Source organism: Medicago sativa, chromosome 4, assembly GCF_051527215.1.
Source record: "Medicago sativa cultivar Bolivia chromosome 4, Bolivia_mono, whole genome shotgun sequence".
Classification (NCBI taxonomy): domain Eukaryota; kingdom Viridiplantae; phylum Streptophyta; class Magnoliopsida; order Fabales; family Fabaceae; genus Medicago; species Medicago sativa.
This window is the reverse complement of record NC_140752.1, coordinates 69984758-69999991: the sequence shown is the minus strand read 5'-3', so window position 1 is coordinate 69999991 and position 15234 is coordinate 69984758. Positions and strand designations below refer to the sequence as shown.

At 32.7% G+C, this 15234-nt stretch overlaps 1 protein-coding gene across 1 annotated transcript; it reads left to right on the top strand.

Moving 5' to 3' along the window:
• Positions 1-10088: 10088 nt before the first annotated feature.
• Positions 10089-10433, top strand: LOC146931332 (uncharacterized). Its single transcript, XM_085707654.1, has one exon. It carries the CDS (start codon positions 10089-10091, stop codon positions 10431-10433), a length of 345 nt encoding a protein of 114 aa, XP_085563780.1.
• Positions 10434-15234: the final 4801 nt, after the last annotated feature.

Genomic DNA, 15234 nt, shown 5'->3' with positions numbered 1-15234 from the left:
GGAAAAGTCTAACGCAATTCCAACAATGACTCAAGCATATAAAAAGTATTAAATATAAGAGATGTGATAATAAAGTGATGTTATATATATATCTCATAATATATTCACACTAATCTTAAACATCAAATGATTTCCTCTCAAAAAAATCTTAAACATCAAAAGACATAATTAAATCAATATAAGTTATATCACTATAATCTCTCAACATGTTTTCAAACCTATATACTTCAAAAAAAAAAATGTTTTCAAACCTATAAAGACAATAAAATAGTCCACATAGGTACAACTAATTACATTTGAGCTAAATACAAAATATTATACAACTTTTCACATTTAATTAATCATATTTTGTTAAATAGTTGACTATGTAATTTCATAAGTAATTGGAAAAAATTTGAAGCAAGTTTGCTCGAACGCCCTTTTAGTGAAGATGAGGTAAATCAAGCAATGTGCGACGGTGGTGATAGCTACAAAAGTTATAGGTTTGATGGGGTTAACTTTGGATCATTGAAGGAGTTTTAGGTGACTTAAAAAAATTAGTTAATGTGATTTATGGCTAATTTTCACGCTATTGGCAAACTTTGAAAGGGTCTAATTGCACATTCTTTGCTTTAACTCTCAAAATTTTCACTCCACATCCATTTTTTGATTTGAGGTCTATCTCTTTGGTGGATTGTTTGTATAAAATTGTAGTGAAGGTGCTTGCTAATGGATTGGAGGAGGTGATTGGTAAATTTATTTCCAAGACGCAATCCACTTTTGTGAAAGGGTGTCAAATTTTAGATGATACTTTTATTGCAAATGAAACTGTAGATGAGACAAAAAAAAAAAACTCTAATTTATTTTAACAATGATGCTACTTACAACGACATATGTTGTCCCGAATACATTGCGAACAAACGTGATTGGTCACTATCCTATTGTTTTCCACAAATTATGGATGTTAATGACGTCATCAATTATGTAAACACACGTCGGGATGATTCGCGATACACATGTTCGCTGCAAATAGCATCGTTGTTATTTTAAATTAGATTTCAAAAATATTGACGATTTTGTTGACTAGAATCACTTGAGTGTGTGATCAAAATGAGGCTTCTAACAAAAATGGAGAAAGTAGATTTTGGAATGCATCATTTCAACTTTGGCTTTCATTCTTGTTAAAGGGATCCCAATTAATGAAGTAAAATTATAGATGGGTTGAGACGAGGAGACTCACTATCTCTTTTTTTGTTTCTCATAGGTGCATAAGGTTTAAACTCCATGTGATGTGCATCTGTTAATGTTGGCATTTTGAGAGGTTATCAAATTAGAGATGATATAGATTGATTGTAGGAGTGAAAAGTTGGGATAACGTTAGAGCTATTAAGGCCAACTTGCTTCTTTTTTGAGCTTATTTTAGATCTCAAGGTTAATTTTCTCAAAAGTTTATTTGTTGGGATCAATATCTCTCAGTCTTGGTTGGATGGGGCATCTTTTGTGCTTAACTGTAAAGTTGGTCAGACTCCCCTCACTTATGTTGGTCTCCCAATAAGTGGTAATCCTCGTAGGTTATCTTTTTGGTATCCTCTAATTGAAAGGATTCAAAATAGGCTATTTGGATCTTTAGATGGAAATGTAATAACTTGTATATGAGGTCGCCTTATGTAGCTTAAATTATCCATGTCGTCCATTCTAAATTACTTTCTTTCCTTTTGTAAAATAATGTTGGTTGGTGGTCGTCAAGACTTGAAATCAATGATACTTACTCAGTTAAAAAGATATACCAGCTTATGTCCCAAATTGGGATAGTTGAAGATTTGATTTATCCGAACTTAGTGTATAATAAAACAACTCATATGAAGGTGTCTTTGTTTGTTTGACGTTTATTGAGGAACAGACTTCCAACTAAGGTTACTTTGGCCCATCGTGGAATTTTAAATTATGAATCTTTACTGTGTGTAGGTAGGTACAAAAAGGAAGAAAGTTTTGAGCATCTTTCATTGATTGTGTTTTCTTTGAAAATGTGTGGGGTGGTATTTTACGGTGGTTAGTAGCTTTGATTGTGCTAGAGATAATTATTCATGTTTGTCTAATGGAATCCAATAAAGTTTGACAATTTTCTTCTTACGGTGTTCATTAGAGTTAGTAGCTATTAGTTGACAAGCTTCACATAGGCTATTATCAACATCATTAAACACACCTTGCAATTCTTCATGCAGGTTTCCATGTAACAATGAGGTAGCATCCTAAACTAAATTCACCTATTTGCAAACTTGTTGCATCATTAACAAATACCCTTCGTATTATTGGACCTCTCATTATTTTCGAGTATTGTTTCCTACTAACCTGATTTGTTGAGTTATAAGGTTTGAACTCAAGAAGTTCATTAGTCAACTTAGAGTTGAATAAAATCATTATACACTTTCCATGAGTGCCTATGCATTCTTCATTGACTGAATTTTCTATACTTCCATTAGTAATCACATTCGTCAAACTAGTCTAGTGGCTCACTACAACGGGAGAAGGAAGTTTTTTTTTAAGTATACTATAAATTTCCTCTATTTTATTTGGACATTTAATTTCTAAAGAAAACAATTCTTCATCTCGTATGACAAAAATATTTTGCAATAGAATAGAATAAATCACCTTAAACACGTAAATAAAAGAAAGTAAACAAATATAAAGAAAAATATTTTGTTCAAACGAATGTATACAAGACACGACACTTTATATTCATCACTATCAATAAGAAAAATTCACTCATGATTTAGGGTGACATTTCACATGGGAAAGGGGAATCCTTTCCCACCATGGGAAAGTTTTTTTAAACCATTAGATTAAAAGGGAACATTAATCTTCCTATAGGTTGTCCACACTATATCTTTTTTCTCATTGTCTTCAACCTCTCATGAAACACCAATAGACCCACCACCACCGATTCCAAGAGCCATCCCTAAACTATTGATTTCAGCCGAAATCTTTTATGCTCATCATCTTCATCCTCTTCTCAATCCCCAACCCACAAAAATCCAAAAGTTATTACAGAGTATATATCTTGGCTATTGTCCCTAAATCAAATGAGCTTTAATCCATTTTCTAAATCCAGTTATCTTTAACCCATTTTCCTGATTCCAACAAGCTTCAATCTTATTTTACGGAAGCTTCGGCAATTTTTTACTATTGATGTTTTGGGTTTTTAGATAAATTTGGTACTGAGAAATGAGTTTTTCTTGAGAATTTGGGTTTACGGAATGTTCAACATTTAATTAAAAAATATATTCCAGGATTGCAAAAAAGGGGCCAAATCAATGGAGTGAAAAAAAGTTATTTTTTTTTTAAGCTTTTAACACATGATGGCGTAGATAATCAAATATTGCATTATACGTTCAACGGAATTTTTAATTTTTAAGGTTAAAACATTTATGATTTTGTCCATTTTTCCATTTTGGTTTTCTGCAGTAAATGTTGAAGATCTCATCTTATCCTTGAAGATGATTTTATCATCTCTATCATTTGCCATTGAATTTGTTGGCTGGGGGTATTGATACTATTAATCTATTATTGTTATTTGTCTCTTATTGGAAGCAGAAAGCTAAGCCTGTCAATAAAATGAGAGGTTGATGACAGTGAAAAAAAAATATAGTGTAGACAATCTATAGTAAGATTAATGTTCCCACCATGGGTCAATCAGTTTTCACCATTAGATTAAAGAGGAACACAAATTTTATGATGGTCTACTCATACTATATTTTTCTTTTCACATCATCTTCAACCTCATGAGACTTATCTTAAAACTGAAAATCTGCAATTGACCCACTGTGATTACTTTATCTCTTCGCCTCACTGTGATTACTTGGAACAAATTAACTAGCACAAATCATTTTCCTTGTTTTTTTTTTTTTTTTGAGATGATGGAACACAATGTTAAATAGGCAACCGAAGGAAAAATTATCAACATTTCCTATTTGAAGGAAAAATTAGAACCATAATTAAGAGTAAATCATCGACAATAAAAATCCACAGTTAGCTTCAGTCGCAGATCCAGAATTCCATACGTGGTTAAAATAATTAAAAACAAAATCAGAGACATCCACTATTTTAGCTATCTAGATCTTAATGAATGGAATCTTCGCCTCCACCATTGGATTTCCATTTCCTCACTGAATTATGGTTTCATTGAACTAAAAAAACAAAGTTCATTTAGGAAAAATCTCTGGTTCTGGCGCCGACTGTTGGCAAGATGAACGACGGTTGCATATGCAGAAGCGGTTACGTTAATGGCGGTGGCGGTAGCGGTGGCGCTAATGTAATCTCAAATTTCTATCGCTGCAAAAGGGTAGAGAAAAAAAGTGATGGAGGGGAGAACAAGGTTTAAGTTTAAGTTTAATTTTTTGTTTTTGGTATATTTTCAATCAAAACAAGGTTTTTGCTCCCATGGACTCCAGTATCAGTTATATGGGTTGTGTGAATATGTTTAACCATTGAACAATTTTGGTTATATAAATTTAGCAAGCAAATGGACAAATTTAATTTAGCATAAAATTTGGTATTATCAAACTTAACAAAAACAGATCTGCATAGCGCTGGACAAGAAATTGATTTCCGCCCGTAACCGTGCAAACCGACCCATTAGAAACCGAAGCGGGCGGTTCAATCGGGTCTGGCGGGTCAATCGGTCACAACAGACCGGTTTGATCTGGTGAGTGACGGATCGGTTCGGTCCAGGTATTATGGGCCAACGGTACCCGTTACCGTCCGATCCAGTCCTTTATATATATCCACTATTATCCAGTCCAGTAGAAAAGATAGTAGCCCAGCCCAACCCTACATAAAAATACATGTTGTTTCACATAAAAAAAAAATTATAATCAGACTTTTGTTTAAACGATGTCGTTTCACCCCTAGTATTAATACTTGTTTTCATTCTCACTCATTGGAGAAAACCCTAGATTCATTTCATCTCAGCTGCGCCTTTCACACAGAACTGAGAACTCTCTTACTCTCCACGCCGTTCCGTTCACCGTCCAGATCCGTATTCATTCCGGCGTAGATTCAACTTATTTGTATGTTCTGGCTTCGTAACTGTTCTGTTTTTTTCTTTCTTTTTCATTTTGATTTTTTGTTGACTTCGTTTTACACTCTTATTTTTTCTGATCCAGGTTTATCTTCTCACTCTATTTGCTTCTATCATTCAAATTCGTTTTGAGAAGATGAAGTTAGTCATTGATTGATCAAAGGTAAAAAGTTAGGGTTTTGAGTTTTTCTTTCATAGATTTAGGGCTTTTTAGAAGCAGTATTGTTACTTCTTATGATTGTATTGTTTATTTTTTTAACAGTCTATGATGAACACATCTACTCATTATTTACTTCTGGTTAAATTAGTTTGTTTGTTATTTCTTATCTTAACACATTTTTTCCTATGTTTTATATTTCTATTTCAACTTAGTACTTGTAGATTAAGGAGGAAGTTGATAATCACTGGTTGATAAAAAGGTATAAGTTACTAAGCTTTATTGTTTAGATTTTACATTGTTAAATGATTTTATTATTTATAAGTGATTAAAGCAAATTTCTAATTTTTTTTTTATGTTTTGGAGGCTTAGATAGTTTGTAACTTGAAAGATGGATCAAGGGCATAATAGCAATCAAGGAGATGTCCAAGGAAGGGAACGAGCTGTTGGCCAAGGAATTGGTACGTTTTTTCTATTCTCTCTGATTTTTAGTAAGAAGAAATGGGCTAGTTGAATCATTGTGTAGAAGAAGTAATACTATAATTTTCTACTAAAGAAGAAAACTCTTTTTTATCTTTCAGTTTCACTACTTTGAGTTTAAAACAACAACTTTGCCTAATCAATCAATAAACATTTAGTTAATCAATCAATAAACACAAAATAGATCAATATCTAATATATTCTAAGTTAATGCTTTTTCTAAAAAATAATGAGTACAAATTCTTGAATTTATATAAACTGTCATTAATTTTTTTTATTTTTTGATTGTATGTATAAAGCTGAGCCTATGGAGGAAATAAACGAAGTTGCACCTATGGAAGGGATTACCGGAGATGCAACAGTGGAGGTTAATGGAGCTGCAGCTGTGAATGTGGTAAATGGAGCTGGTGTCAATTGTAAGTTTTCACATGCTTATCTGCCTGAGTTGAGTTTTGTATATGTATGTCTGATGATATATCTATCAGTGTTGCTTATTTGCGTTTTGAGTTCTGTTCACATGCTTATATGCTTATATGGGTTGAGTTCTGTTCACATTTTTATATCTAGTATGTGTATATTTAACACTTTTCTTCCCTTTATTGAACAACCTGCTGTTCCCAAAAATCCATCCCTAAATGCAAGGGCAGATGCCTATAAAGCACACTTGAAAACCAAAGAAACCACCACTGTTCCACAAAATGACCTTGAGAGATACTTGAGTGACCCTCCAGAAAACGATGATCCAAGCTTTAACATTCTTACTTGGTGGAAGAAAAACTGTGTTCGTTACCCTGTTTTGGCAACCATGGTTAGAGATGTGTTGGCGACACCAGTGTCATCAGTTGCTTCGGAGAGTGCATTTAGCACCGAGGGAAGGATTTTAGACACATATAGGAGCTCATTGAGTCCGGAAATGGCGGAAGCTTTGATTTGTACTCAGAATTGGCTGAAACCATCTATCATCGACTTCAAAGATCTAAATTTGAGTGAAGAGTATGAGCTGTTGGAAAGTGTTGTGGCAGGTAAATTATTAATTTGTCAATAAATTCGTATTTTTATTATGCGTATTTGATATTGCTTAATTATTTGACTTGTTTCTCATATATTGTTTTCCCTGCATTTTAGAAATTGGACAAGTCTTGAATGGAGTAGTTGTTGGTCCTGGTGGTCCTGCTGCTGGTGTTGCACCAGCAACTGGGCTCTAATTCCATTTAATGGTAAAAAACATTAATTTTTTTACTATTTTATATATTATGTATTGCATATGTATATATATTTATTTAGTGTAATTTTATGTACTGCAGGAGTGACTTTTTTTGGGATATTTTGGAGTCAAATGTGACTTGTACTACACAACACATGCCTATGGTTTTTGATAATGAAGTTGATGTGGAACCTGGTAGTTTTGCTTGGCTCCATGGTGCTGGCTTTGCTTGTCAAACTGGTTTACGCTTACATATTGGTATGTCCATGGCTAACTGACATTGTTAAATTTGATATTTGATATATACTGTTATGTTATTAGATAATTTGATGCATAAAAACATTGTTAAATTTGATGCATAAGTATCTGTTAGATAAAATTGAGCAAGGAAACAGCAGGTTGGTTATGTTTAGATTAAATTTGAGCAAGGAAACAACAAGGAAACATTATATACTTCTCTGTTAGATTAAATCTGATGCATAGTATCTGTTAGTATGTTTAGAAGAACACGTGAGACTTAGTAAACTATATTGTTATTATGTTATTGAGTTTACTTTGTTCATTTAAATTGAGCTTCATCTACATGGTTATTGTTAGGATTAATATATGAATTGAAGCTATCACCTAATGGCTGTGCATTAGAGACACATGATGTGCATCAAAGCACATTGATTGGCCACATAGAAGAGGTGCATCAGCTATCATCCAATGCTTGTTTACATTATCGTTGAAGTCTATTCTGATTGTGCAAACAGCAGGTTGGTTTTTTACGTTTATTCTATTTTTTTTTCAAATTTATTTTTATGCTACATAAAGAGCTTTACTTTTTTTTTCTTTCTTTTTTCAGACCTTGCTGCAGAGTTGCACCATGTTGAGCATCCGCATACTGCAGTTTTCATATTCAACATTGAAGATGACTAAATGTTTTAATCTTATATTTGGATGACTGTAATATAATATACTTAATACTTGTGACTTAGTTTAATACATATTGGCTGTGTTGTGCTAGTTTGTAATGTGCTTTGAATTGATGCAAGCATATTACAATAGTATTAATGGCCTCGACCCAAAAGCGGTGTTCTATAATTATTAAGGAATGGCCTTAAATAAATATTTGGTGAATGACATGAATTGTATTGATGCAAGTATTCCGCTTACAGTTTTAATGTTAAAAAAAATTAGACTAGTTTTAATGTTAAAAAAAATTAGACTGAATTTTAATTGCCCATTTTAGTGTAAACCGACAGAACCCACCCGATCTTCTGCCTTATCCGATTAAACCGAAACCGACTAAACCGAGTCATTAGTTGGGTGGAATTGGGTCATGTGGTAGCAACCGTGGTTTGGTTTGGGTTGAGGGTTTCAGACCGATTTCCGACCGAAACCGACCGATGTCCAGTCCTACTGCATATTGTCTACAAAAACAGAAGAAGAATTTGGTTAGGAGGAAAATTGAAAAGGAAAATATGATATCAAAGTGAGATGGCTCCTCCACATTTCTGGTTCGCACTAGATGGGAATTAGAATTGGGATGAGATGATGGGCGGTGAAGCAGCTGGTGGTGTGTTTGATGTTGCTGGAGGTGGGAAGGAGAGAAGGGTTGTGGAAGATGTAAAAGAAATAATCTAATGTTGAGTGTCTATGATAGCACATTTAATCTAATGGCTGAAATAAATTTTCCCATGGTGGGAAGGGATTGTACCTTCCCATGTGAACCTTCACCTAGTTGGTTTGGAAGAGGTGGAAGTTTTTTTTTCAAGGAAGATATAGAGGTAATGAAAATGCGTGCAACAAACGTGGAAAGTGAAAATTTAGGTCATAGATACACATAATACAATTGATACAAATATTAAAGGTAATTCATACATTGTTAACTTTAGCCATTAAAAAGATAATTGAGGTTTAATTATATACATAATTGATACATTAAACAACCTCTCAATGACATATGATTTAATCCCAAAAATAAACAATAACCCTAAACAATATAACTCTTACGAAGTTATTACCTTACAAAATTGAAACTATAAGAGAATTAGAAATTAATACTTTGTTTTATTTTTAACTCCTCTATGAATTTTCTAAGATGGTAGAACAAAACAAATCGCCTAAACACATAAAAGAAAAAAAGTAAACAAACATAGAAAAATACCTTCAACGCTGAAGTACAAGTGCTTGAATGAAACTATAGAATCATCACATATTAACTTCTTAAAAGCATATTCACGCTTAATATTTTTATGCATATAACACTTGTTGTAACTACTCATTTTTCACTACCCATCGTGTGTATGATATTGTTTGCTTAGTAAAACAACTTTTATTAACAATAGATTTTCAAATTTATTAAAATAACTTTTATTAACCCATTGAAGATGAGAGGAATTGAGTGTGATATTTATTAGAAATGAAAGAGGAACTTGTGATGGTCAAAGCCCTTGCAAATTTAATTTGAAAACCAATTTTGTGACCATGTAAACTCACAAAACCCGACTTAGAGCTTTTTCGGTTATTAATAACAATATATTTAAATTTTACAATTTATGAGGGACTGGTGACTTTTTTATCAGTAATTTATAAGGTCTTTTGAGGGATCTTTATAAATTGGCCATGAATGATTATGTTTAAAGTTTAAACACATCAACAATATAATGACTTCCTCTTTCTCACTAGCTTATGAAAATTGCTCTTCTCCCATCACGTTCTGCTCACTCCCAACCACACTTTCAAAAATGCCCCCAACATGACTTAAGTCACGCTGCAAGTCCTTTTAAAGATCAGACATCAACTCATTTCCTTATTTCCTCTTTCACATCTAAAATCTCCAAAATATCTCTCAAATCAACCAAATCCAAAATTCCTTCAAGTTCAAATCAAACAACACTTAAATAACAAGTAAGTTTTCATAATCAAAGACCATTAACCTTTTATGTTTATATGTTAGATTTTCCCTCTTAAATTAGATTTTTTTTAGTTTTAGGGTTTATTTAAATTTTGATTTTTTGACAAGAAATGATACAATGTTTACATGTAAATGACTTATATTGCTTAATTGTTTAGATGTTTGCATGTTTATGTTGTAGTTATGAGTTTTAGGGTTTATGTATAATTTGAACTCCAAGTGTTTGATGAAATGTTTGAATGAGTTTTTCATTGATTGTTTAATTTCTTATGGTGTATGATCTGGAATAATGGACAATTTGTTCAGTGCTCAAGTATGTTTCAATAGTGGAAACCGTCATTTGTTCAAGGTCTGGAATGATGCCACGCTAAAGGATCTAAAGGATCAACTGAATGAAATCAATCAAGGACTCAATCCCGGAGACACAAGGAGGGTCGAAGACCTTCATTATGCACGTCCCGATTATTTGCATACCGAAAAGATAATGCTGACAGATGATGACTGTGTGAGGAGCATGTTCTCCATATATCGTCAGCACCGCATGTTCTCGAGGATTGAGATGAAAGCTACACTGCTGAGATCGCCTGAAGATATTCTCAAGAGTTTGATTCTGCACAAGATTATGTTTAGGTAGCATCATTATTATGTTGTGTTTTTATTTTGTTGGAATTTAAGTTTAATTCTTGTTAGTTTGCTGACTATGTCCGCATTGAAGTGTCTTATACTTAGTGTAGAGATTTGCAAGATTGTTTGAAAAGTTAAAGAATGAAGAGAACACAACATGTATTTTACCGAATCAACTATATATGTTTTCACATCGAATTCCTTTGTATAGGATGAGTAGGACGTAAGGGAATACACCTTTAAGATGTTGTTTTGTGCTTGATCATGCTCATCTGTCAATTGAAACTTGTCAGTTGGCAATGCAGTAAGATTAAGTTCAAAAGAATGTATTGGAATGCATTCCTTTACGTCCCTTGTAACGCCCGTTCTAATTATTTAATTATTTTAATGAGTTTTAGATTATATTTATGTGATTTATGTGAGATGTTGTGACTTATTTTATTATTTAATAAAATAAGATTCGAAAATAAAATAAATATTGAGATGTGGGGTTATTTTGTGAAATTAGAAAGTTTAGTGGTAGAAAGAGGAATAAGATGAATTAGATGAGGGGTTATAAATAAGAGAAGTTAGGTTTAGAAAGACATTTGTACGTACGATCAGTTTTTGGTGAAAAGGGAGAAAAAGTCAAGATAAGAGAAGAAGACAAGAGGGGCTGCGATTTTATCATTCTAAGGTAAGAGTGAGACTAACATTCAATATTATTAAGTCTATAATTCTGATAATTAGATTTAACATGTTGTAGGTTAAGTTTGTGAGAATTTGAGAATTAGGGTTTGAAGTCGTTATATGTTGTTAGTTGAATAGGAGTCTATCAAATTCATGTCCAGTTGGTGTTCAGTTCATAGAATAATCATAGGTAGAGTTTTCTATCAATTTTGGAATTTGGGTTGATGAAAATTGGGATTTAAGAGTGTTTCTTAAGTGAAAAACGCATTGTTAAACTGATTTTTGAACTGCTGAGAAGCCCAAAATCGGCCACCGAATTGTCAAAATCGGCCATCAATTTCTGATTTGAATTTCCAGTTTTAGTTCTGCAAAAATCGGCCCCCGATTTTTCAAAATCGGCCCCCAATTTTCCAAAATCGGCCACCGATTTTCTGTCGGGCCAATCTAGAAAACATTCACATTTTTCACCCTTTTCCGTTTTGAATTTGCCTTTGGTGTAAACATGAAAGTTTTAGATAATTGTGTTAGCTTCCTAATGGTCTTGGTTTGGCTCAAAAATGATTTTTAGATTTTGAGTTATGATGAAAATACTCCAAGTGGGTCTTAGTAAAACTTTATGAAAATTCAGCATAACTATTTCTAAGATAAACCAAAACTTATGGATTGTCCCCAAACTTCAAAGCTTATGTACTATGAGTTTAATTAAGGTGTTTAAGAGTATTTAACCTATGCTGTGATGAGTCTAACTAGTGGTAGGTTGCCTTGCGATCCTCTTCGCACGTGTAGTCTTAAGATGACCTCGGGGTAGGAAATGAAAGTTATTAATGATGTTAGAAGCTGTCCAGAAGACCTGAATTAAGATGATTAATATTAATAGTAATGTGATGTTGTTAAATATGCACCTTAAGTATTACTTATGATGATTATGTTGATGCGATTCATTCTTTAATGATTATATGATGTATAAGAGCTGTTATTTGCTGCATATCTTGCTGTTTTGTTGTTGTTGACCATTAATGTCATAAAGTTGTAAATGTCGGTCTAAGTTATAAAGTTGTAAGATGTCGTCCAAATTATTGGAGTCATATAAGATGTTCATGATGTTCAAGATGTTTAAGATGTAAGATGTTGAGTCCATGCATACTCATTCAAAGTTGAGGGCTTGATGCCCTGAAGCCTTTTTACGCTCAAATATGTTGGGGGCTTGATGCCCTGGAGCTTTTGCTCAAATATGTTGGGGGCTTGATGCCCTGATTGGTACCACATGCATTTGCATTGTCAAGATGATTTAAGATGTTAAGAGTTGCATAGTCGAGTTGAAGTTGCATAGTCGAGTCAAAGTCATCAAGTTGTTAAAGATTAATTTATGAAGTTGATGTCGATGATTAATATGAAGTTGTTTATGATGATGATATGATGTTACATGATTATTATTATGATATGTTGATGATGTTTATGTTGTTAAATGTAATTGATGAATTATATGCTTAATATTGTTGTTTGTGAAATCTCACCCCTTCTGCTTGAAAATGTTGCTCTTCGTATGGGTAACTTGTAGGTAACCAAGACTAGTTGCGGTCGTGAGTGGACTCCTCACAAGTGTGTGTCTTATGTGCTCTGATACGTAACGGGATGAGAATTTTGTTGTTGCTTTCTGTTCCTTACGTATTATTTTAGAAGTTTTCAAGAATTATTGTTGAACTAAGATTTTATGAGATTTTATGTTGAGGCCCTTGTGCCAAAGATTATTTGAGATGTTGAATTATTCCGCTGCGAAGTTTTAAAATAATTACGTTGTTGGATTTTGAAGGATAAATATTTATTTATTCAGTTTATGATTTTAAGAAAAGAATGTGACATTCCGTTATGATTGAGAAACTCTGATTTTTATTATGAAATTTTTATGTTGGGAAAACGGGGTGTTACATCCCTACTCATCCTATATGAAAGGATTCGATGTGATAACCTATAAAGTTGATTCGGTAAAATACATATGTTGTGTTCTCTTCATTCTTTTGAATTTTCAAAGTATGCTGTAAATTTTTACCCGAAGTATAAGACACTTCAATGCCGACATTTTATGTGTACTTGTGCAACTTTATTCGAATTTATTCAATACACAACTTTATTCGAATTTATTCAATACGCAACTTTATTCAAAACACGACTTTATTCAAATTTATTCAAAACGCAACTTTATTCAAATTTATTCAATACCAAAATGTGCAGCATATCAAAAAACATAAAAAAAAATCCAACAAATCAAGACATTACATTTAATCATCTCCCTCGTCACCTAAGTCAATTGGGTTGTCCTCGACAGTTCCTGAGGCACCTGCTTTTGGTTGAGTTTTTGATTTTTCAAAAAAAAAAACATGTTATTCCTCTCTGTCTCATCTTGTTGAAATTGTACACGGGCACATTCGCCTTGCTTTTTTGACCGGTTCCTTCACATTCGATACCGTGTCATGTCACGGTGGTTTTTGCTTTCTTCTTCTCATCCTCTTTTTTTAATTGAGCATCACTCTGTTTCTGAGACATATCTACACAATGCAAACATCATATCAAAATATACTCTAATCCTAAAAATTCTACCACAAATTCCTAACAATTTCTACCGCAATTCAATCAATTCTACTCTAATCAACATCTAACAATTCAATCAAATCACAAACATCTAACATCATAAAGTCAAAAATCAACAAAACCTAAATATGTGATAATTTATCCAAAAAATCTAACAATTCAATCAAAAAAAGCCAATGCAATAGGATAATAAGCACTTACTTGATTTTGTGTTTGTAATTGACGTTGAATGACTTAAGGTTGGAGAAAACCGCATCTATGGAACTCAAAACCGCAACAGTGGAGTTTTGGAAATTCCTATGGTACTGTTTTACTTTTATAACAGAACCCAACGTAAGTTAACTCACGCTGACTTAAGTCATGTGCCGAGCGTGACTTAAGTCACGCTAGAATATATTCCTACGTGAGTTAACTCACACGAGGATATTTTAGACAGTTTGGTTGGGAGTGAGCTTTATGTTGAGAGAAGAGCAATTTTCCTAGCTTATTGCATCTCAACAAACTTTTCATTGTGAGTCTCACAAGTTTGTTGCAAATTGCCTCTGAGTCCAACTTTATTTTACTAGAAACATGCACCTCCTTTTTAATGTTTTGCTTGGCTGATTATTTCAAGAAAAAAAAAAATCATGTCCTTTATTTTATGGTCTCCTGGAGTGTGACCATGAAATGCTAAATTTAGATTTTTTTTTGATAACTTTCTTTCTCGTAATTTTTACATTTTTTTTTTATCTTTTATACAACTTTTATAGACTCGCACTTTATAAGGAACGTAAAAGAATATATTTGTTCCAATACTTTATTTGAGACTTTCCCTCTTCATGCCCATCATCTTTTCCATATGAAATGCACTACTCCTTTATAATACTAATAATTGGTTTTATTTTAAATTCGAGTCGTATAATGCGATTGTCAGGACACAAATTGAATGGGGCATACTATGTTTGTTGTTGGAGATGCCAACCCCAAATAGAATAGAAAAATGAGGTTGAATAGGGGATTCGATTATAAATGACGTAGTATAGCTCTACCATAAATTGTGTAGTGAACGATCTTATTGTCCTAAGATAAAACAACTCTTCAAAATTGAGTATGAAAACTCTTTCCACAAAGAAAAATATTTTAGGAAGATAGACTTGATGATAGTGATGTAGTAAGAATAGAAAAATAAAGAGCTAATGATGTGTTCAATGAATGTTAGGAAATTATGAGTGTACAAATATTATTCATTTTTCACAAAATACTACTCAACCGGTAGTCTCGCTTTCTCATTCTCATTGGTGGGTATATCAAGATTATGCATGTAGTTAAATATTCTACTTCATATGGTGACATGGAGTATAAAAAATGAATCTTAAAAAATTATCACAACATACATGATATCATATATTCTAAATATATGAATGAATCTTAAAAAATTATCACAACATATATTTAGAATATGATATCATGCATGTCATTTAACATTTTCTTAGAATCTCTAACCGATAGATTGGGTTACAATTAATTCAATTGGGTGGAGGAGGATATCAATAAACCAAAACGATAACAAGTCTCTT